A 24,721-nucleotide genomic window follows, 5' to 3' on the forward strand; every position below is an offset into this window, starting at 1 on the left:
AGCTCACTGCTGAATTTTCATTCCCTGGTGTATGGGAAAACACCTGCAGCTGCTGGTTTCCTTGGTAACAAGTTCACTGCAAAATCTAAATGCACTGCACTAAGCCTGTCAATTGTACTGCATTTGAGGAGAGTTTAACATGCACACTTGGACCTTTTGATACATGAGTTTCTCAAATGCCCTGTCATTTATGCTGTTTTTGCATAAAATACCTAATTAGAGGAGATGTGCAACATGTTTTGGATTTTGGACAAAACTACAAAAAAGGTTGGTATTTACAAGTCTAAACATGGCCTCTGTATGTGTGTGTAAATATTTCCTTACAGCATCTTTTTAAAATCTTGCCTTTTAAAGCTCAGTGCTATTGCTTGCATATTGTTGAGTCTTAACTGCTTTTTGGAGTTGGAGATCAGAGAGCTGCTGAAAGGAATTGCTGGTGCATGTGCCATATAATAGAATTTTGGCAGGAGATTGGTTTTATTTGTCTAAGTAATTCAATATGGAGTACATGTATATGTTCTCACAGATGAGTATTTTTGCTCTGACTGAAAGGAGTATGATTTCATATATTGTGTTAGAAGATTTTACTGATGCTTATGGTTAGCTTCAACTGTTTAGGTGAAAAAAATCTATGGAACAGTGTGGTTGTGTTATTATACCAGAAAAAATAATTTAAAACCTGTATTGTTGCACTTTAAGAAAGAGAAACTGTTGAGAAAGTATTGTTAAAGAGTTTCATTGTTTTTCAGCAAGTATGTTTAGCATCTCTTCATTGGGTGTACCTGGATCACAAGTACATGAAGTAGAAGTCATATTTGTGACTGCCTTTCTGTTTGTAAAGGGGTTTCCTGTATTTATTGGGAAAATAACATACAGTACCGAGAAGACTAGGCAGTATAAAAAACAACAACATATGTTGAGAAAACATTGTCTGTAGCTTGTCAAATATTACAGCCATCTGGCAGTGACTCCATGGTGGGATTGCTCTCTAAAATAGGCTTTAAAATGTTTCAAAAACTCCTTTTTCTTTCTAAAAGGAGGCAGCTGTTCACATGAAATGATGTATGGGTTTAGTTACTAGACTCTTTGCATTTGGGGTCATATTCATGAGTATTAAACAACCTTTGAATCTGAGACCTTACTGTGTTTTTCCCCCACAGATAATATCGCTTGTCATTAATGAGATATATCTTTTTAAAGAGCTGTCTCTAGAAAAGACTTGAAGTTTTCATTGACTTTCTTTTATTACTATTTGTTTTGGGTCCTCTAAGTTAGTATTGCATCAGAAGGGTCCATGAGCTCTGTGTGTACAAGCTGAGCTTGTTGGGGGATTGAGGAGGTGAGGAGAGCAGGCAGATATGCTATCTTTTACATGAGAAACCAGTCTTTAGTTTTAAATGCTCCCTTGCAAACATCAGGGAAAAAGAAAGGGGACAAAAGGAGAGTGAAAGAACTATTTGTACAATGCAGTTATTTGTGTTCCATTTTCCAAATCCCATCGTACCCCTTCTTGCTGCCTTTGCACTTTGAAAAACATAGATAACAAACTTTTTTTTCTATTGTAGAGCAATCAATTTAGATCCTTGAAAAGTATGCTGCCTCATTGTGTGAAGGAATAAAAGTTAAACCATCTAAAACTACTCTGCTTTTGAAAGCTCTTCACTTACAACCCATTGCACCACTGATAATTACCCTACAACATATCCCATTTGCACATACATGTGACAGTGAAGAGAAATCTGAAACTTAGAAAAATGAAGTAGAATAACAGTTTATACATGTAATTTTGTTCTATGGAAAGTGTTTGGATATTCAGCTAAGAATATCCAAATTATTTTTGCATCTGTTATTTTTGCATCTGTAGCTAAGAACTACAGATGCAAAAATAACTCTTTCCCTAATACCTGTCTTGTTTTTCTCTAAAGGGTTGGTTGAGATATTGAAGGAAGTGCATGGGTCTTGGGGAGGGTGGGCTAGTGCAGATCAGTCTCTAGGGGCCGAAGAGACTCCTCCTTTCATGTGTGTTGGTCTTGTTATAATTTAGCAATTTTCAGGTTGGGCCTTCCATGGTATCTGGTATCCTTAAGCCTCATCTTTATGCTGCCCTTTGGAATTCTAGTTTTAAATTACATTTCACAATGCTAACCTCCCTGTTCTCCCTGCTGCTTGTCTGTGCCATGCTGATGCAGTGACAGTATTCAACCCTGAAAATGTTCTTCCTCTTGTGTGCACAAGTAGGAATGGTGAAGAGAATACAAGTGTTCTTCAGGGATTCAGATTTACCATGGCCCTGATGTTTTGAGGCTCTGGGAGGGAGCTGGCAGCTGAACGAGTATTTTACAGCCGTTGAAACTGATTTTGTAAAGAGAAGAACACTGAAAGTAAAATTTTGCAGAAACAAACTTGAAGCATTTGACAAATGGCAAGAATACATAACCTGAGTTCTTTTGGAAATCTTACTTGAAACTTTTAGATCTTATGAAATGTGACATGACTCAATGAAAACAGGTACAGTGCAAGAACAGCATGATTACAAAGCAGCTGTTGAAAACACCAATGTTGAAGATACTTTGATTGCACTTCTTGATGCATCCTGGGGATTAATAACCAGTAACTTTCTGCAGCTGACCTGACAGCATCTGGGTAGGGCTAGAAACCAATGTCTCCTGAACTGGAGTAGGAAATGGTGTACTGTACTCTGGGGCTGGGTCTGTGAATGTGTCCCTCTGCATTAATCTTTGTGGATTTATGGGCCAGCTCTTGATCACGGTTGTGATATTTGTGAAGTATTTAGTAATTGTAAAGCTTAAATTATTTAAAAGTGAAATCAAGGAAACCTCTTTTATCAAAAAGCACTTAATTGTACTGCATTTTAAGTAAGTGAAAACCCCCCAGCATTGTATTAAGTTTCTCACTGACAAGCAAATCCTTGTTTTGGATTGGAAGTAATTCGGAAGAGCCAAAGAGGGAAACTAAGAAAAAGCAACAGTGGTATGGAGTCAAAGAAACAAGGAAATGTATACATTCTTGCTTATATTTTTCTTTCCAAAGCAGTAACAGTTTAGGACTGTGGTCATTTGAGAAAACTAACAGTAGGACTTCTCCTTATCTTTTATGGCTTACTCCATAAGCCTATTGAAGCAAAAATTCAGTCTTTCTGTTTTAAGGAAGCATGAAATGGTGGTTTGAATATGGCTTACAATATAGAGAAATCTAGGTTGTCTTTTTCTTTCTGACAGTCCTACCATAGTGCAGTAGAGTAACTATAAACTGAAGAGTAGTCATTTTCTCTCATCTACTGAGGGGTTTGTGCAGAGCATCTCCCAGGAAAGATCAGTTTAATTTGAGAATTTGCCTGTTTGAGAAGTGCCATATTCCATGAAGAATATTAAATGAAAAATAAAGGAGATCTGAAAATACTATTTCAAACCCTCATAAAAAAAAAAAAACCCAACACAACAAATCATTATAAATTGGATATAGTGATTTTTGCTTGTCAAGAAATGAAAAATGCCTTTTTTACAGGCAATTTTTTCCCTACCTGGAGTCTTCTGCCACTTTTGATGGTACCTGTTGTATTCAGCATCCACCAACAAAAATAAGAAAATAATGCTACTTTATTTACTGAGGACTATTTGCATTAAAATAGACAGGGCAATAGATCTGGTAAGGAAACAGAAGTTTTCAAGCTCTGTTGTAAAGGACATTACAGCACCATTGCAGGACATGTGATGAGTGTGAACATATTGCAGCAAGACAGATCTTGTTTGGGGCATGACCTCTTTGGCTGCAGGTGAAATGTCCTTGTGGTTGTCGGAAATTACTTTCCTATTTCTAGATGATTAATAAAAATAGATTTCTAGATGAGTAATAGAAAGATTGCTTTCCTATTCTGAAATTTTTTAAATTTTCCTGGTTTGCATTAAGAGAGAGGCAAGTCCTTTAAGAGTGCTTGAGTTCATTCCAGGAGGGAGGGCAGCACCCAGTGTGGGGTGGTCGGCAGCCTTGGGGCAGCACGTCTGCCAGAGGTGGGTCTGGCAGCTCAGCCAGGCCAGCCACAAACTGAATCTTCCCACCCTCCTGCATTCCCTGAGATTTGCACTGCTTCCTCTTAGAAAAAGGAAAAGCTTTGCACCCTAAAGCTGCACTGAATGCTACTTTAAGATGTATGAGTGGAAAAGGGCAGTCACATTTTAAGATTCATCCCATTCCATCCCTGGAGGTATTTAAAATCTGTGTAGAGGTGGCACTTAGGGACACAGTTGAGAGGTGGACTTGACAGTGCTGCACTAATGGTTGTACTCGATGATCTTAAAGCCCTTTTCCAACCTAATGGTTCTGTGATTTAAAAAAAGTTCCAAATTAAAGCTGACATCCTTCTACTGAGCCCTTTGTCTGTGTTAAAATTTGTCAGCCTGTTCCTCAGGGGTAAGCACTTCAGTTTTAGTCTGTGTAATCAAATTGAATGGTCCTGGAAAAACTCTGATTTTTTTTATTTTGAGTAGGTTTTTTATAGTTGATTGTATGTAAAATTAACAATTATATGTGGCAGTTAAATATCACTTTCTGTTAGAGAGAAATTTCATGAGTGTTTTAAATCAATCCTGACTTGAATGGTAGACCTGCTGAACTTTTCTGTGTGCAGCTTGTTCTTTTGAAATAGGGATTTTTACAAAGTAGGGCATGTCATAAAATTTAGACTTTTAATACTCAAAATCTGAACACACACAAATCATTTCATTTAAAGCTCAGTACTTTTTAGGACACCTCAAAGGTCTGAGCACTAAAGAAATGTGGGACAGACTCTTTCAGAGGGTAGAAATTACTTTTACGACCTCTCATCCAGCATTTCCTGTGAAAAGAAAATCGTGCTAACAACAGAAGACAAAAGGTGTGTGTTTTCTGGATCCATTTAATTTCAGCATTTGCATGCATAATACTAAGTCTGTGGCAGAATATGGCTGTGGCATCTCTGCACCTATACTCTAGCATCTATTTAATTATCATGGTACCAGTAGCGGATCTTCCTGAAACCAGAGCTCCTTGGCATCCACTCTGTTATTTTTCTACATTTAAAGTACTGTGGTTTCATTTCTTTTGGGGTTGGAGTAGTTTCCCTTGTGAAGCCTTTCATTTATACATATATATGGAAGGGTCCCAATGAAGGAAATAACAATGATGTTTCATTTCCTTCCATATTACTCCTTTTTGCAGCAAATTCATTCCCTGCTCACCTTTATGCTTCCTGTTCTCAGTCTTCCTAACTTCCTGCACAAAGTACTTCCTTCATCTATAAAGATATCTCAGTAAACTTAGAAAGAAAGTGTCCTACTTGGCGCTGCATTGGCAAAAGACAACATTCATTCATTTATTGCCATGCCTGCTTTTAGAGGAGTGCAGCTGTGGGCACATCTGGATAGTTTAGCTGCTCAGTCTGAAGAAGAATAAAAAGACTGGAATACCCCTCAGCTGGAGCAGGGGCAACTGGAGGTGTTACATTAAATAAACTCTTTCAAGGCTGTTGGCTCTGCAGTTATTACTGGCAAAAAAGGACAAAGAAGAAATCTGAATGAAGCACTTACAAAGTAACTTGGTACTCTTTAGAAACACAGCAGGCCAGTAGAAGAGATTCAAATGACATTTCATCCAAGCAAGGGAGGCTGGCGAAAAAGAAGACCCTGCCTGTTATGCCAGGAAGTATTGAAACCTGTGATCTGGTCAATCACTTTTATTTAATTCAGGCTGAAGAGCCTTACTACAAAACTTCACAGCAGCGTGAGAAATGCTTCTCTAGCATGAAACTGGCACAGGTTATGAAAGAAACAGAATAGGGAAAGTTAGTAACTAAATTAAGCTTTAAGAACTAATTGATGTGGAGTTTTTTTGCTTTGTTTTGTTGGGTTTTTTGGGGGGAAGGATTTTGGTGTTTTTAAGGAGAGGCTAGATTGCAATTGCTGGGGGAGGAAGCAAGCTGTTTGGGCAAGACTTGAAAGTACAGGGAGCTGGATTGTGGCAAGATTGAGCTAAACTGGAGAAGAGGCAATCAAATACAGAGACGTATGTTTGTTTTCATCTATTTTTTACTACTTTTCAGCCATGAGCAATAATGGAAAAGGAAGAGGAGGGTGAAGCTTTTCCCCTACTGCTGAGTACTTGAGCTGGGTGTCACCTCAGCCTAGTCCCTGTGTGGGGGTATCACGCATCCCAGATGAGGGAGCCTGGAGAGCAGCTGCCAGGACCTCTTCTGTATGGCACATACTTTCTCAAAGAAAAATTTATTGAGTTTGAGGAGACACTGAGGACTAGATGGAGATTTGGTAAATTATTATATTAATTAAACAAGGCATAATTTTGATGGAACTATTCTATTAACTGCTCCTGCACATCTGAAAGCTTCTTTAGTCTGTTATGAATGAACTTTGCCCATATGCAAGGCTTTGTATGAGTGTTTTGAGTGTCAAGTTTTTAAGAAGAAAAACTTTGATTTTTTTGTTTCCCTCCTTCCTCCATGTATTTGCTAAGTTCTCTGTATGTCTTGAGATTGTGAATCTAGGAACAATTTTCTCCTTGTGAAAGAGTGAGGTGTTGCCAAAAGCAGAATACTGCCATCTCTGCTTATGAATCCCAGTTTCAAATCCCAGATGCTTTACATAATAAAGCCTAACTGGGCTGATTACCAAGAGAACTCAGTCATTCAGGGAAATAAAAGGGAAAATCCCTTTTTTTCATGGAGGAAGCACTCGTGCCAAGAGGAGGTTGAAATGTTAAAAATGCATTTTCTGTTTGGATCTTTCATATCAACTGTCCTGTTTCCCTCTTCTTTCCCTTTGACTTAAGACTGGGGATCAGTATCACCCTTGTGCAGTGGGTGTATGTGGCACTTTTTGGTAGGATCTGAGAGGACCTAAATTTATAAAAACCACGTTCAATGGGTCTCTTCCCTCTCTGCAGGAGCCCAGCTTAGGTAAGTCTCCCTGGCTATGTTTGCAGTGTCTTTGGAGAGCACTGGTGCTATGGGTGCTGCATTTCTGTGCCCACCCACCCGGTCTATAGAGGTCTGGGGATGTGGTGGGTGGGGCCATGCAGGCTCGGCTGCCTGGTGCCGACCCTGTGGCATCTCTAAAAGCGGTAAGGGATGTTTGGCAGGGCATTCAGCTGCACAGGCACAACTGTGCATCCCTATGCTCTGCCTCCTCCCTCTGCCACAAGCAATGGGGCAGGGCCCGTGTGAAGTGGCAGAAGGGAAACCTCGCTGTATTTCCATTTCTTGTAGTCCTGCTTTATAGTCAATGCAGACTTTTCCTGATGCTGCAGCCACTCTTAGGCTCCATGGGTTAAACTGGAAGCCCTCTTGTGGATTAGTAAGTGTCTGAAAAAAAAGAAATAGAGCGACGATTGAGGTGGTCAGTTTTCTGTGGATGGAGGGGGAGTTGCTGGTGGAGAAAGGGATTTCTGCAGGGGTTCCTGCAGCTGTTCAACATAATCCTCAATGAACTCGAAATGGAAAAAAGCATAGAAAGAGAAAATTTGCAAATGTGTGAAAATACTTATTCAAAACAGTAGAATTCAGTGCTGATAGCAGACTGTTGGAGGATAAATTGGTAGTGCTAAGTAAGTGATCAGTAGAGAAGGTGAAATTAATTGCTTGTACAAGTGATGTAGATGAGAAAAGAAAATGCTGTTACCCTCACTGAGAGACCTTGACTGGCTGTGGGTAGTTCCCTGCAAACAGCAGCAGCTCCCGTGGCATTCAGTGTTGGTCCGAAAGGCAAACAAAACCTTACAAACCCCTGAGAGGGTATATGAGAACAACAAAATCCTTATGTCACTGAGTAATCTCTGCTCTGCCTGCTTCTGGAGTACCATGTCCAGTTTTGTTCCCTTTGTTAGAGTAGAATTAGTGTACATGAAGGAATGGAGCAGGCAGTCAGAGGTATAGGCTTGCTTTTATACAAATAGGAACTAATTAGTGTAGGAAATTTTCTGTCTGGAAAACAGGCAATCGGAGGAGACATAATATCACCTACAGTGGCAGTCTGTATAGTCATGAATGGCTTGGGGATGTTAAAAGAGAGTGTTTATTTCCTGTAGGGTTTTTTTGGGTTTGTTTGTTTTTGTGTTTGTTTTTTTTTTTTCTTTTCCACTGCTTCACAAAAGAGAAACTGGGGCACACAGAAAACTTCCAGGAAGGTAGTTTAAGCAAAACTAGTTTTTCGCACAGCGCATAGTTAAATTTTTGGACTCACTGATAGCTGATATTACAAAGATTAGCATAAAGTTAGCAGAGAAATCTTTAGGTATGTTGTTGAAAGTATCATTTGCTCAAGCAAAACTGATTACATGATTATGTGTTAATGACTTATGGTTACCAGTCTGGCCCCCCAACATGAGTGGATAGCTGTGTGTTACTTCTGGAACATTTTCAAAATAGCCACCATTTCTTGAAAAACTAGGTCAACATATTTGGGTGAAACTGTTTGGAAATAAAATATGTGTGATGCTGCTGTGTTTGAACAGGATTTGCTGAAGACTACAGCCAAAACCAGAGTAAAGTAGAGAACTGAGGGAAAAAATAATGTTGTTGGAGCTTTCAAATCTAATAGAAGTTTAGAAAAAAAGTCAATACAAATCAGGTCAAATATTATACCCATGCAGCAATGGAAATCGATAGATTAAATTAAATACATTTGTGCCTCTCTTATTATCTTTGCAGTTTCACTGAAATAGACCAGCAGACAAAAAATGTTTCCAATGCATTTTTAACTTCTAAGACAGAACTGAAAGGCTGTGTACTCCTCAAATTTCTTGATGAATTCCTCTGTTGCAGCAGGGGCTTGCCTGGGACTGGTGAAGATATTTTGCTGAAGACAATACATTAGCAGAAGTTAAAAATCAGAATTCCAGAAGCAGCTTGAATTTTTAATTTAAAAAATAATCGTATTGTATCTGAAAAATTACACCATGTCCTATTGTACTTACAGACTGTAAGTTCTAGAACTGGGCATCAGTCCTTTTACTATAAAATTCTAATTAGGCATGAAATGTGTAGGACTAAAATGGCATGTTTAATTTCATAGCACGGTTGTCATGATGATCTGAAGGGGTGTGGGGATCAAGTAAAAACTTCAAGAGTGAAAACTGCTGTTGCTCTTCCCTGAGATACAGTCATGTTGTATTTTCAGGACTGTTTTGATTCCATGCATAGCTCATGGTCACATAGTGGATTGCTTCATGTTGCAAGAAAGCTCAGTTGGGTTTTCCTGTTAAGAGTTTATTTTAGTTAGTTTAAGGTCTGTTTCTTTAGTCTGACTCAAGGTTGTTCATGAAGCCATGGATGATTCTGTGTCAAACCAGCAGAGATCATAATCCCACATTTGGTTAAGTATCTTGAAATACTCTCTGTTTCATTCAGTAGAGAAGCTATGCCAAAGCTTCTTACTCAGGAAGACAAGGCTGCCCGATTTCCATGAATGAAAATGATTAAACAAGTACATGATTACAAATAACCCACTTTTAGGTAAACTAACTTTCAGCCCAGCTAACTGAACCTTTCATGTGGGTGCTGTGCTTATACTTTGCATGTTTGGAATTTGTTTGAAGGTGTAGAAAGTATATACAAAGGGGCATTGTTGGTGTAACTGAGGTTTAGCTAATGTATTAGGGTTCTCTATTCATTTTGCACAAGTGTAAGTTATCATATGCTTGTGATTCTGAAAGTTGGCTGGTTGATGTGGTAAAATTCTTCACTACTTTTTGTCTTCCTTTTTGTTATTTCACTGAGAAACTCCATGGAAAGATGGACTTGGATATATGGGAAGCTTAAGCAGTCTGCTGATTCTCCAAGGAAAACATGAAATTACTATTGAATTGAGTCAGGATACTCAGGGAAATCTGGGATTGAACTGTCATCCACTCTTGGAGCAGGTGCTTATGAATGAGTTTGTTTGCTGCACTTCTTGCTGCACCAGGAAACCGTGTAATCTAACGAGTGAGCTTTGCTGTTCTGCATATGCAAAAATGCCTTAGGCCTTTAGCTCGCTGCAGTAACAAATCCCATTGGCTGTCTGGCATCTGGAGTTCTCCCTGGGCTGGCTGTGGGTGCAATATGGTCACACAAGTTTTGTTTGATGATGAGCCTCAGCTATCCCAGTGCACCTGTAGAGATCTTCTCTCATGCATTTGCTCCTCCTGGGTCACCACCCAGGATGCCAAGAGCCTGGTCTGGTAATCGTGGTCTTGCTGCCCACCACTTGTTCCTTTGCATAAATGCAGTCTCAAATGGTAGTCACATAAACAAATTACTTTTTGCATACAAAGTGCCTACAGATCCTGTTTTTCAGTGGTAATATTTTGTTATGGAAAAGCTTGACTGAAGACTTCATTTTGTCATTTGTATTAATATTGAAATGGAAGCATGTATGGCTCTAGTTATATCTACTACATGGAGCTGCTGTGGGCCTGTCCTACTTTGAGTGGAAACAATGTGAATTAATGTAGTAAATGAATTATCTCAATTAATTTTATTGACAAGAGGAAGCCTAAATAATTTGACGGGTTCTCTTAAAAACTTTTTTTAGTTCATGTCCCTTCTAATGATATTGTTGAGAGTTATGAACAACTCATTACAGGTGTCCACTTATTTACCTCTGAGAGGCTGCCATTTTTACCTTCTGTATGCAATCCGTAGAAAAGAATCTTTTTCTTAAATAACACAGCACACTCCTTTTAAACATAATGAAAAAACCTCTCTTTTTCTTTCAGCCATGTACATTTCGTTAATGTTGGTTAAAAATTAGGATAAAACCAATGGGATGATTAGAGGACAGGGGGAACTCAGCAAAATTCAGCATCAGCAAAACTCTGCAACAATGAGATTAGTAGGCATCAAGATGATCTTTGGAAATAAAAAGTGTTAAAAGCATCATAGTTTCAATCTTGTAAAACAGTCTGTATAAAAGCAGTGGAAATTAATTAGGAGGTGCAGCTGTATAGAGAAACGTTGTACTGCTTTCAGTCTTGTAGGTTTTTCTGTGTCCCTGGAAGTTTTCCAGTGGTACTATACCCTCTGTAGTAAGTGGAAGTTTATGAGGTTTGGTTTTCCTGGGTGCCTTCTGCAGCAGTTCTGCTGCCATACACCTTGAGGGGTCCACAGAGCCCGACTCTGAAACCCCTTTGCCCAAGGTGGGAATACAGTTGCTGTGGAAATACAGATTTCACATAGTTATAAGACTGCTGTGGCACAACATTTAAACAGACTCCTCCAAAGATTCCAGAAGACGGCTGCGTTTAAAGGAAATCTGAAGTCCTTAACCTTCAAAAATGACCGGTCCAGACCGAACGTGGACTGGTGAGAGCGGGATCTCCTTGGCGTTGTCAGTGGGAAGGTGTTCTCCTTCCAAGCTGCCCATCCTGGCAGCAGCCTGGCAGGGAGGTGGAGGAGCCCCGGCGTTCACGTGAGTGAGGTTGGGGCGTTCTGCGAGCGCGGCTGCTCCCGCGGGATGCGGCGCTGCCTTCCCAGCCCTTGCCAGCGCCTCGCAGCAATCGCGGCTGGCTGCGGGCACACGGGCAGCGGCAGAGAAGTTCGGAGCGCTCCCGCTGCCACCAGCACTCCCGCCCCGGCTGTCCCCGCCTCGGCCGGGCTCTGCCAGCAGGGATCGTGGGCTCCTGCCTCCCTTTGTGCCGAGGGGAGCCGTGCGGAGCGATTGAAATGCAGGGCTGCGAGGCGCTGCTGTAGCGGGCTGCTCTGGGGCTTTTTCCTCCCTGCCTCCTTTAATCCTTGAGCAGGGAGGGCAGGCTTGCTGTGGATTCTTTTTGTTTTATCTGAGAATGAGATGCTGGCTGAAAATTGAAGAAATGGCCCTAGAAGAATTGATGCAAAGATTAAATGCGGTTTCCCAGTGCGCTGGTAGGAGGAGCTGCTGGTCTTAAATAATGTGTTGTGTGGATGCTGTTAGTGATTTTGTGGGATTTACAGAAAATCCTGGCAATCCGACTAGCTTTCTTTATGCATGCTCTCATTAATAGGAAAGAGAACATTAAGAGCTTTTGTCAGCAGGTTAAACTTTCATTGATATTAACACCAATTAACATTTTTTAGTGCTTAGTTATTCCTGAAGCATGCTTTAGAACATCATTCTGAGTAGCTGTTAGCCCAGTCATGTACTCTAAATGGGTCTTGATTCCTTTTTTTTCTGACTCGGCTGTACCTGAATTGGGGGAATTACAGATTTGTCTTGTGAAATGAGTCTGATATGGAGCAGTGAAAAGCTGAACTAACTGTAAGCACTGCAAGCCAGTATTTTGGGTGGCTCTAAATTGCACTTCCATGAGAATGAGGAGTTGCATGAATTAATCGTGATCAATGTAGTTTTACATCTGTATGGATTAAAAATTAGAGCAGATCTCGTAAAATGCTTTTAGCACTGTAGAAATACTATGAAAATTTCTGAGATTGTTTTATTTGTTGAAAATGTGTGTAGCTTGTGTGCTCAAAACTAGAACTAAGAAGCAGTGCAGAATGAGGTGATCTTTGATTAGATCTAGAAGTGTTATCCTGGCTATTGCTTATGCAGAGAATGTGAACATATTTCAGAATAAAAAGTTACCTGGAAAGACAATAGAGGTGGTTTTTGCATCCTTTGAAACTGTTTGGTTTGCCTTTTATTCCTGGTTGACAGATGACAGAAGTGTTGCATCTTCTTGTCACGTGAGACAAAACAGTGATTTGAAAATACAGACTATTATATGGTATTACTCATTGCAGTATAAAAACTTGGAATTTATCTTCCTCTTTTCCTAGTCTGCTGTTTCCTAAGGGTGACTTTTTCATCTTTTTCAATTTCCATGTGGTGGAAGCAGATAATTAGCAAGATGGCTGATGCTGTAGGCTGATGAATACACAGATTAAAAGACAAATATGGAATGAACATGTCAGCTGCCTCTGTTTTCTTGGATAGGGAAAAAATATATTTTACCTTCTTAACAACATTTTTTGGGGGGGGGAAACAAGATTTGATCTGACAAGAACAAGCATTAAATTACAAGTATAAAGGTCACATACACATTTTTTCTCCTTCCTTGTTTTTCCTGTTGATTATCTTCCTATTTTCAAAACATGTCTTTATTAAATATCTGGGTATTTGTTTCATTTCCTGTTTTGGTTTTCTGAATGCTGAAGAAGAAAGCCAGACTGATATTTGCTAGGGCATACTGTCTGTTGCAGTTTATTTTAGTAATTTGTACATTACTTTTTCCACTCCCATGAAAATGCTGATCTAGTTTTTTTGTGGCAAGATAAATTTTAAGAATGTGTGCTGGATTTGGTTGGGAATGTGGGAGCCTTTTCTTCCTGAGCTGAAGGAGAGGGAGGCTCCAGAGTGGGAGGTTTGCCTGTGACACTGCCTGTCTCTCAGCTGTGCAGCTGCAGGTACACTGTGACCTTCATGTGAGCCACCAGCAGCTCCAAATGCTGTTTGCATACTTGCTGGCAGCTCTGACCATGTGCTGATTTTTACCTTGTTAAACTTGCATATTTAAAGGAAAAAAAAATAGAAAAGGCAGCCTTTACAGGCAATTTCATACTCATGTGATTTAGCTGCTCCCTCTCCTCCCCCTTCTCTTTCTTCCTCTCTGTTGTAATCTTTATGCAGGTATTCTCAGGCCACAGGCAGTGCTTTTATACAGCCACTGGTTGTATTTATAGGTGACTGTTTCAGGTTTCTTTTTTCCGTCACCCCCCCCCCTTTCTGCTTTCAGGTTGCTCAGTTTCTCTGTGGCTGTCTCCCATTCTTGGGCTCTTCACTGTCCTTGGGTCTGATTATCCTCTGTCTGCCTTTACAGCACTTCTGTTGGTTCAGAAACCTTTTGTAAGCAAAGATTTCCTTAACAGCCCAAGATCGTGCTCACACTTTTTCAATAGCTCTGTGCTCAGGAGTAATTGAAATGCTGAGGTTCCCCTGGCTTCCCCCGGTACAGCTGCCCATCTTCAGGTATCAGGGGATTTTCTCCTTTGTAAGATTCTAGGAAAAAAACCCAAAAACGTGTTCTTCTTCCTCAGCTAGTTGTTTTTTTCGTTTTCCTCTGAATTATGCTGCAGGCAGGCAGAGATTTATCCCAGGTAGTTTTAAGCTTTTGAGTCAGAAGAGGAATTCTAAAACCCTTGTGTGCTGAACAGAGAGAAGGAGGGGGCATGTTAAGACGGGAAGTCCTTCTGAGGTGTGCTGGTTGTTCTGGGGGCCAGGGAGCCTGGAGCAGCTCAGCTCCCAGCCTGGCATCTCCCAGTGCCTGAGGTTAGGAGTAGTAAATCTGGGTGTCTGTAATCTTTCACTGTTCTGCCAGAACAGCCTTTGTGCCTCTGGCTGCTTTCCCACTGGCAAGTCTCCTGTGTCAGTGTGGCACTCACACAACCTTTCTGGGCTACTCATCCCTCACTGCCACACCTGCACCTGCCTTAGAGATCCTGCTCCCTCTGCTCTGACCAAATTCTGCTTTACTCACATTCCCAGCCCATGGTAAGTTATGACCTCTCTTACTCCCATAGCAATGTGTGATCCTCTCACTGATCCCTTGAGTGCCTTCCTGTGCCACATTTCACAAATCTGTGCAGCTTTCTCTGGCAAAGCTTTGATTGATTATTTCTTGTCTTCCTCACCTTCACCTTATTCTCCAACACCTTACATTATCTTCTCCTTCTGGATATACTTAGCTGCCAAAATCATGCTCCCTAGTCTAAAATTATCATCTGCTTCATGTTCCAGCTCTGACTCCTGCTCCACAGTTGAAAATCACCTTGTGCCCTACACTTTCCCAACAACTGTAAAGAGTGTTCACATGGCATCTTTTATTTTTTCCTAGATATGCTCCTCAGTCTTCCCAGCCACTTTCCCTCCTTTAAATGGCCACCTGGATGACCAGACTAATTGCTTTTGGTGTTCTCATATAAATCCATAAAAGGCAGAAATAATTTAAAGACATTCTCTGGCTGGGTTTTTTTCCTCATTAGAACTTTGGAGTCATTTCAGAAAAAAACCCTGTGAAATCATTATCGATACTGAAAAACAAAACCCTATTTTTTCCATGTCTATTGTTTTGATGGATAATGGCATAATTTCTCTTTATTTGGATGTAGTTTTAATTTCTCTTCTTCTTTTTCAGTTCTGTTGCTATGTTAAATTCAACCCTCTTCCACAAATTTCTGTTTATGGGCAGGACTTTCCCTCCCATGGAGCAGTAGCTCAGAGGTTGAAGCCTGAGATGATTAACAGTTCTGACCTGGGACCTCATGGATTGTCCAGATCATTGACTGCTGTGGGGATTCTGCTTAGGTCTCCCTTTGCTCTGACTGACACACAAACAGTGTTAAGGCACCAGCTCTCAGTGTCAGCCACATCCCTACATTTGCATCATTTGGAAGCCTTGCAGTGGCGTGTTTAGTTCGTGCAAACAGGCAATACAAATCTGACATTCCCAGCCTTAAGCTTGTGCAAGCCCCACTATAATGGTTTCTTTCCACCTTGGAAAAGTGCCACTATAGCAGCTACCATCTGTTTCCTCTCCTCAAACACAATTTTAATGCTCTGCAGAAAGAAGAAACATCTGCAAACCAAAGAAGGAAAACATGTGGTTCCTCAGTAAATCTGTGTGCAGTGCTGGTGTTTTAAGTGCAGGTAATGTCCCATAGCCATTTCAGTCACTTTTCAGTAGCTCTGCATTTTCAGTCTTAGTCACAGTTTGGGCCCAAACTTTACATTACATTTCCCTGGCTTTCTGTTCTTGACAGGCAGGCTTTTGAAGCTTTGAAGGCTGGCTCACCTGTCTTGACAAATCAGACACAGATGTGGGAGGAAGCAACTCACACACTGTCTCCAAGTACCCAGAATCACTGGGGTGAGTTAGATTATTGCAAGGACAGGAGCATCCTCAGGCATACTGAAGGGACATTTTAAAGTTGTGGGCAGCTTGGAAGGACCTGTTCCGTGTGTCCTGTCCTCCCCATTCCTATGCTCTAGTGAGCTTGCCTGCTCTTTCTTACCCTTGTAGCTTCTGTCCTTGGTTCACTTAATTTTCAACTTTGGGAACTCAAAAAGTCTTTCTCCACGTGGCAGAGTGCTCTGTATGCTTCTGTTAATTTGGCAAGCAGGCAGGTCTGAGCACGAAGGCATTGATTTACTACTTGGCAACTTAGTCAGCTTTCTATGTAGCTGGTAGAGTTGGAGAGGTTCATGTGAGAGCTCTGAAATCTGCAGGTTGTGGGCACGTCCACTGCACCCAGGTGCCTTTAGTGGTAGTGGGGAATGCCTCTGCTGGTATTAACTTGCTTGCCCTTTGTTTCAGCTTTCCTGCTGAAAGTAGAAAAAGCAGGCATGCCCTTCCTAACATGAAGTTTAAAATTTTAAAAGTAAAGGGTGGGTGCTGCAGTTGAACAGACACAAGCATTTAGGAGTGCATTGCTCATATTTTCAGTGAGGATGGCACTGTCACAGATCCTGGGAGCACCTGCATGGCATCCATTTCTTAGCATATTCTGGCCTAAACCAAGTTCTTTATTTTACTACTGAAACAGCTGAATCTAGTGAAAGTAGTGGGAGTAAGTTCAGAGGTGACAACAGAATCGTCCTTATTAAAAGGTGCTGGCTGCCTTTTTCAGAATCTGAAAAAAATATTTTGATCAACATTAAGGTTGATTACATTTTTTTTAACCAAACTATTATTGCTTAAATATTGTGTCCCAAAACACTTCATCACAATAGGGATTTTTTTTTACATACAACTTCCCCCCCTTCCAAAAAAACCTCAGCTATCACTGACTTCATATCCAAAAATAGATATTAAACAGTAAATGATGGCACATTTAGAATGGATTTTCAGGGGATTGCGGGGTGCATATTTGTCAATCTCCCCTTCAGTTTATGGACTTTGAGTATATATACTTAAAGCTTGCAGAGCTGGGAGACCCCTGCTGGGATTTAAGTACTAAGTGATATGAAAGAAGAAAAAAGCCTTTTCCTTTGATGTGTTTTTATAACCATGGTGTGTCAGAATATTTTCTTGGCAGGAGTGCCTGGCACAGCTGCCTGCCACACTTCCAACCCCAGAGAGCCAAGCTGCAAGATTACCTCGTGCATATCAAATGACAGGGAACCTCTGCAGAGAAAGAGCAGCACAGGGCAGGGACAGTGTCTGCATGTAACACAGGCTGAGCTGTCTTCAAGGTGTTTGCTCTAAGCTGATGTGTAGGCCAAAATCTGGGAGTAGGAGGCATTTGGGTCACTCACTTTTTCATTTAATGAAGATCAAGCCAGCTACATGAGATTTTGTTGCTTGTGTGTCAGCTCCAGCAACTTCTTAAGGTTTTTGGTATCTGAAGCACTGCATTTCAGCTGGAAGATTGAACCTGTTATTTACAATATCTGGCTTAGTTCCACTGTTTCTTTTGTCTTGTCCCATTAAATAGCAATTCTCATTTTGGACGAAAGAACAGGATCTTGAATGCTTTTATATGGATAAATCACCTGTAGGTCTCCTGGGCTAACCCTGCAATACTGTGTTAGCTATTTTGACCTCTCTCCAGTTACTTATCCCCACAACTACATAGCTCAAGCATGAGCCACTTGGCTCAGCACACACAGGAATGCAGCTTTGTGGTGATGCAAACTGTCTGGAAGTCCAGCCCTTAACACTGCCTTTAACAGCACATGGGTGCAGCCTCCTCATGCCTTGTGGAACAGTCAGCCTAAGCGCACAGTCCTGGGTGCAGGTAGAGATGGAATCATTATCTTGGAGGTTGAGTTCTCGCACAGAGCAGGCAGTTTTGGACAATAGATCCCCTTACTTACAGCAGTCTTGGGTGTTAGTTATATCCTCAGTCTTCCTCAGCTGTTGGTTTTTTTTTTTTTTTTTTTTTTTTTTTTTGTGGCTTTTGAGTTTTTGTAATGATGCTTTAAATTTTTTGATGACTGACACAAGAAGTGCTGTTTGAGTTGTGGTGTTCCAGAGGCATGGAGCTGGCTGTTGGGTTTCCCACATAGTTCCCTGGAGCAGCAAGGAGCAGGACACAATGAAACCCTTGCTGCAATGAAGAAACGTTAAACTTGGTCACACAAAGGTGTAACGGGCTGTGAGTTTTAGCAAGGGAGAAAGCTGAAATGGAAGAGCCTTGTGATAGCCATCCCCTAATGTTTCTACCTTCATGTGAAGGTTGATGGTGTTTGAGCTTGGTAGGAGCCAGTGTGATGGTCCCTTAGGCACTTAAACCCCTTTGAGGACACAGGGCAAGGCAGACTCCTAGTAGAATGTGGCACTCAAATTGTGGTGAGCTGATAAAGCACAGTGCAGCATGGTACTGCAAGGTTTTGAAGATTTTGGTGTGTAATTCTGCTTGGCAGCAGTCAGCCTTTTTGAAATTGATAATCTGGGCAAACAGGTATTTGGCAAGTTGAGAACTGCACTGCTGTGCAATAAATAAGCTCCTGTTTTTTTCACCTGTGCTGTTACTTCAGGGCTATGCATGCTGTCACCCTTCCTGTGCTTGAGGCATTTGCTAAGTGACAGTTTTACTAAAAGTCTTTCTGCCTTCAGCATTTCATGTGGCAGGCAGAAAATTTGCACCAAGAAGTGACTGTCCTAGTTCTTTTAAAGTCTCAATTCTTGTTGAGCCAGAAATGTATCTTCCTTTTCTTTCAATTCCTGTCTATCATCTGATGGATTTAAAGGGAGGGTGGCTTTGCATATGAAACACCAAGATAATTTATATAAATAGCAATTGATGAGAATACACATAGCTGATTTTAAAATTTACACTTCAGGCTACAGCTTCATAGTTAAAAATATCAAAAGATAAATTGCAGCCTTTTTTGTAAACACTCCTATGTCTGGCTTCTGGGATGAACAAAGTTATTTCCCTTGGTCACTATTTTGTCCTGGGCTGCTGGTTTTTCTCCCAAGTAATCCTATGGTTAGGTTAGCTAACCATACTTAGCTGGTCATTTGAGGTTACCCCATGTCATATGCCTTGTGTTTGAACAAGAGCTTTGTAAAACCAGTCTTGTATCAGCTTTTGGCCCATGAACCACATGAACCAGTGTGTTGTGTGACTGGTTTGTTTCCTCTTTCTGTGTTTACCTTGCGTGTGTCATGGCAGGCACGATGCCTGCTGAAGCAGCTGCTGTGAAAGGCCCTGCCAAGCTGAAATGTTCCTTCTGGCTCTGTATCCTGCTCCTGTGGAATACTTGTAATTGAATTGGTTGTTCTCTATTTCCATGATCTTAACATTTGCAATTTTCAGATTCACTGCAGTGAAGAGAGTAGTTTGGTAATTCATGTGATGAGGTGAAAGCTGAGTGGGTTGTTCTGATTCCCTGTCTGCCCCTGAGAAGTGCCTGAGCTCTCAGGTGTCTCAGATGTGGGAGGGAGGACAAAATTTACCCATCTTGTATCCTCTTATTGATACATACATGAATTCCTCTCTCCAAACACTGGGCAATTCTTCTGCTGGCTTTTGTTTTCCATCTCCAGCTGAGTCTGGAACTTGGTTGTTATTACCAAATGGATTTATAAAAGGAAGCTTGATGCTTTCTTACTTAGCATTTCACTTTTTTGAGACACTTTACTCAGCCTTTCAGCATGTTTGTAATAGCAAAGTACATTTATATAAAATACTCTATTCTTGTTATAATACTTTAAAAAAAACCCCAAAATTAGAGCTCTCACCCAAACATTCAGTGAAATAAAGTAGATAAGAAAGGATGTTTATGTTTGGGAAAGGAATTTTTCCAGCTTACTTTGAGGACTCTTGACAATGGGAGAAGGGGAAACATGGGCTAAGGAAGCAGAACAGGTGTGTTTGGTTATGTAGCTTGGATGAGAACCAAAAGCTGGCAGAAATGAGATCTAAAAAAGGTTCCCTGGATGTTTTGTTCATAGATGGGCATTTAGTAGGACATGAAGCTGGGTCTGCATAATACACTGTCTGAAAAATAATAACTTTATGTTCAGTAGTTAGGATGGAATATGACCTACATTCACAGAAGAGTGATGAAAATTCATCATCATTACTTTATTCATGCTTGAGTACATGCTAGGCTTTAATTATGAGATAGCTCCAGTCTGCTCAGGACCTAGACATTTACTGTGTTTCTGGCACAGGTGGTTTTGTTGAGGACAGCCACAGTCAAAAATTCCATTTCTGGGTTTTGTGCAACAGCTGCTGAGGCTGCAAGTGACCTGCGGGATGTACATTGGAGTTCTGATATTAAAGATTTGAAGGTAAAGAGAGGCAAAGAGCATCTGAGTGCACTGGAGGGGCCAAAAGGAAGTCATCAAAGTTGTTGATGGTTTTCAAAATGCTGCCAATAGCTGACATGAAAAAAAAAGGACCTTTCCACATTAGATAATTCACTTGTGAAGTAAAGGTAAGAAAAAATTACAAACCAACACATAGCTTTTTAAGCTTTCTAATTCCATACTTTCATCATTTCCTTCTGCTGAGTCTCTTCAGTGCTTCCTACTCCCAGCTCATGCTTTACTTGCCTTTCAAGGTCATTGCAATCTGCATCTGACTTCAGTGCCATCATTGTTTCAAAGTCAATTCCTTTGAAAATTGTATACCTGAATTTCTTTGAGACCACAAAGCCTGGAACAGGAGAGGGATATTAATAGAAACTGCTTCTCTCTGTTGTTATATGAAGACAGAAGATGAACTATTTCAGCGTGGCAGTGGGAGGTGTTTTTCAAAGCAATTGTTTACATTTTTGTTCTAACGGGAATTAAATAGGTCTGGGTGGTGCAGAGAGCTGCCATAATTTTGCAGAAGGAGAATAAAGGTGCACATTAAATGCTACATTGCTTATTTTGCAAGGTGTGCTTAGCAATTATCCAAGTTAAAGTAGTACTAATAGTTCCCACTCAGCCTTCAGGAAATCAGGAGGAAACTTTGCAGCATCCTACCACATGCCTTTTAAAACATGGAAACAGAACAATTACTCAGAGCTGTATTTGATACTCTCTTTAAACACCCTTGAACCCCACAGTGATTCTTTTGAGACAGTGGTCTAGGGCTGAAATCACTAAAGACTCTGCTTGACAATCATGTGGCACTGCAGGGAACTCTTATTGGAGATGGTGGGAAGAGGCAGGATTTCAATTTTATCCCCAAAGGAGGGTAAGAGTTTAGAGATCCAAGAGTAGCTGGAAGGGAAATGCAGGTATTTGAGACAGGCCTGATGTGTGACTGCCAAGGCAGGAAAGGGTGTGGGTGTTACCCTTTGGCACTTGGATTGCAGAGAAGCCCCTCCTGTTCCCCCACATTCCCTCAGGAGTTCCTCTCCCATCCTTTCCCATCAAGTAGCTCCTGACTTTCTGCACGTGGCCATTCCCTGAGCTGCAGTGTGGCTGGTGGCTCTCTGGTGTGCATCCTGCCTGAGAAGGAAAGCAGGAGCAGGCAGTGCTGTAAGAGAGGAGCCTTCCCACTCACTCAGTATCACCACCCTGGACCAGCAGTCTCGCTGGTTTGACAACCAGTCTGCAAGTTTCCCTGACATGTGAGACATGTGATGCATGGCTGGTACAGAGAGCTAGACCTGTGTCCTTAAATAGCAACAAATGTACTTTATAATATTCAATTTTAGAGATGCTCATGGAAGAAAAGGCAGCAAGACATGTACAACCACTCTCTTTCCTAAGCCTTTTTTCTGCTCCCTGCTCCTGGCAGCAGATCAGCTGTGGGTTGGCCTTACAGGAGATATTTTTACTCATTAGGCTCTGTGTTCTCACCTGTGTGCTGCTCTCCTGTGCAGGGAGCAGGGTCACGCTGGGTGCTGTGCTGGGAGTGTGCAGATCTTGTTTCTCCACAAACCCTGCCCCACAGCCTGCCTGGGATTGCAGGGGCTGCCCTGTCCATCAGGGCCCCTTCATCCCGTTGAGATCAGCGTGCTTCACAAGCAGCTGCTCTGGCTACAATGTACTGGAGTTGAAAAGTACTCCAGAAAAAGCTGTTAGAAGTGTCTGGGTTGGTATTACGGCATCATTAATGCTGGAGACCTCAGACTTTGAAAATTATCAATGCATTGGTAATTGCAGAGGGAAGAACTTAGTTTCTAACTATTTATGCCTTAGAAAGGAATTTTGAGGATCAAAGCCTGGTTTTAAAATGTACTGCTAATAACACATTAAGCAATGAATTAGTAAGTTATTAAGCTATGAGTAAATGAAATTGTGTTTGTTTTAAAGGCTGGTCATTTGCTCTGCTCCATTTTTTGTACAGCATGCCAAGCCCTTCGCTGGTGAGCTATACTGCTGTGGACAGATCCCTGCCTCGAGTAACTTGTTATCTGTATTTGACACAGCAGAAAAGGAAACATCAGACAAGCGTGGTGGAATTGATGAGGGAGGGAGGGAGGAACATTCCCAGCAGAAATAAGGTCAGGCACATCACTGCACAGTGCTGCCAGTGGGCTTCAAGCAGTGTTTCTGTTTGGGAGGCGAAGGGGGGTGTGCCCCATGGTGTCTCTTGACAGGTCTGGTTCTCTGCTGGCAGAGGTGAGAGTCTGGCCGTGGCTCCTGCCCAGCTCAGCCACCTGGTTTCCTTTCCTAGAGGTGAGGAGAGGTGGGAGGGCAGGGAGCAGGGCGAGGCAGAGCTTGGCACCTGTGCATCTCCTCCCTGATAAAGGCAGGGCACAGCCGGGTGGAGCCAGGGAAGCAGCAGCGCCCGCCTCGTGTGGAGGCAGCCTGGCAGGGTCTGGCCAGGGCCCACTCTGCGTAAACTCCGATATCCAGGGCTGCTGCTGGTCTTGGTCTTCACCTTGGCTGCTTATGTCAGCAAGCAACCAATGCTATGTTATGCATAGTTGAGACATGAAATAACATTTTTGCTCTAATGTTTTAGTTTCCATCTTTGTCACTTTTTTCCCCCCCTATACTTTAAAAAATTGTTTGAAAAATGATGTAAAATATCCCATTTTGCCATACTTGATGCAGAGTTATGGGTTTATGTGGTGTAGAGTCAACACTTGGTGAGCTTCTTGGGTTCTGACAGCTGTTAGATGTCCAGTCAACAGAACTGCAGTTTCCACAAACAAAAGTTTCTAATGTCAAGCAGCAGTTTGACTGTCATTAATGAAGCAGGTTGCTGTTACCTAATAAATTATACCATTTAAAAAACCCAAACAAACACAAAACCCAACAGAAACTATTTTTAATAAAGTTTTTGATTTTTTAAGGTTTTTCAAAACAGTCATCCCAAACCACTTTCTAAGCACATCTACTTATTTCTCTCCCTTGCTTTTGGCTTCCCATGGTTTCTCTTGTATCAGATGAGAGATGGGCACCTTGCAGTGGTTTGAACCATTAAACTGGTGGTTGATTAAACAGAAATTTGCCTTTTTTTTTGTTTGTTTGTTTTTTTAAGGACAGAGAATTATGCTCACTGTCCTGTCTGCAGCCTATCCTGCCTCATCCTGAGGTCATTTTATTTGAGCTGATACCAGGGCAAGACTGAGAACACATGGCCATGGCACTGGAGGAGCAGGGCTGGGGCATGACTGCTCCTTCATTAGCAGTCTGCAGTTAATTAAGAGGAGAAATGGTGAAACTCCTGTGACCATCTCCCGTAATTTGTGTTTCCTGGATAACTGAATCAAGTACAGTCATCTCTTTAGAAGTTTACTGTCTTGGTTAACTTCAGATGTGAAATGGGTGTTGAATATTATGGCTGCTGGTTTGCTGACTGGCAGAGCAGAGAGAAGCTGCCTGGTCTGTTCATTACCTTACTGCAGGTACTTGATTTCTGCAGAGATCTGCCCATTAAGCCCTGTTTCTCAACTGAGTCTTTTCACTTCTTGGTGCATGCTTCTGTCAAGATTTAATTGAATTTTGAACTCACCAGTTATCCTGGAGTTCACTTCAGTAGGTGTAGTATAGTATCAGGCTTCAAGTCTTCCATGTTGTGTGAAATAGAAACATTTCAGTTCATTCTGTCTCCTGCCTGTAACTAATTTCAAGGTGTGATATCTGCACACAGTTTGTTTTCACACAAGATTTTATTTGATTGTTATGAAAGGTAGAAATAGTTATACTTTTTTTGTAACACTTATCCAAAGTCTTAATTTTTTCACACCTCTTAAAACAAATACATGATGTGTTAAGCAATATTTTACTTTGAAGACCAAAACTATGTAGTTAGAAATTACAGGGAAATTCAGATTCTAGTATGTGTAAACCAATACCAGAATTTCTTCAAATGCCGCATTTTTTTACTCACCTTGTGAGTAAATAGGATAGAAGTGCAACCAGTGACTGACTTAGACTCTGCTTCCTTTGCATTTTCATCTTGCACTGTATCTACAGAAACAAATGTCATGGGATGGTGATCTGGGAAGACACAAGGCTGAAAGCTGAGTGTGCACATTGAGTCTAAAAAGTGACACTTTGTTGTGACTTCCATTTTTCTTTCTTTCTGTGGTTCAGTTAATCAATTTACAGATTTGCCTTAGCTGCGTCCAAAATCAGAGAAAAAGGTTTGCGTAAACTAGAGACAAAATATACATTATGTTAGTATCAACTTTCAAGTATGTGTAAGCAATCAGCTGCAATGATAAGAGCTAGAAGTATTTTTTTGTGAGACACCTTTTTTGATTTTTACAAGCCATCTGTTGAGAGCTTCAAATATTGTTAAGATTTGCTATTTGTCCAAAAAAACCTTTGTTGTGGCAGCTATTTGCTGTTTCTC

At 41.2% G+C, this 24,721-nt stretch overlaps 1 protein-coding gene across 10 annotated transcripts in view; it reads left to right on the top strand.

The window, feature by feature from the left end:
• The window catches only part of MCF2L (MCF.2 cell line derived transforming sequence like), a 156,588-nt gene that overhangs the window by 21,775 nt on the left and 110,092 nt on the right, over nucleotides 1-24,721 (top strand). The window contains exon 1 of one of the 10 annotated variants that reach the window (XM_064709402.1): nucleotides 114-267. The exons of 6 other annotated variants lie outside the window; for them this stretch is intronic. In XM_064709402.1, the coding sequence (XP_064565472.1) occupies nucleotides 177-267 (91 nt within the window). In that variant the 5' untranslated portion in view covers nucleotides 114-176. Of the gene's footprint in view, nucleotides 1-113; nucleotides 268-6,867; nucleotides 6,965-11,524; nucleotides 11,906-24,721 lie in introns of those variants that run through there. 3 more of the 10 variants (XM_064709428.1, XM_064709411.1, XM_064709454.1) reach the window with 3 other exon arrangements.

This window comes from Zonotrichia leucophrys, chromosome 1, assembly GCF_028769735.1.
Source record: "Zonotrichia leucophrys gambelii isolate GWCS_2022_RI chromosome 1, RI_Zleu_2.0, whole genome shotgun sequence".
NCBI classification, from domain to species: Eukaryota; Metazoa; Chordata; class Aves; order Passeriformes; family Passerellidae; genus Zonotrichia; species Zonotrichia leucophrys.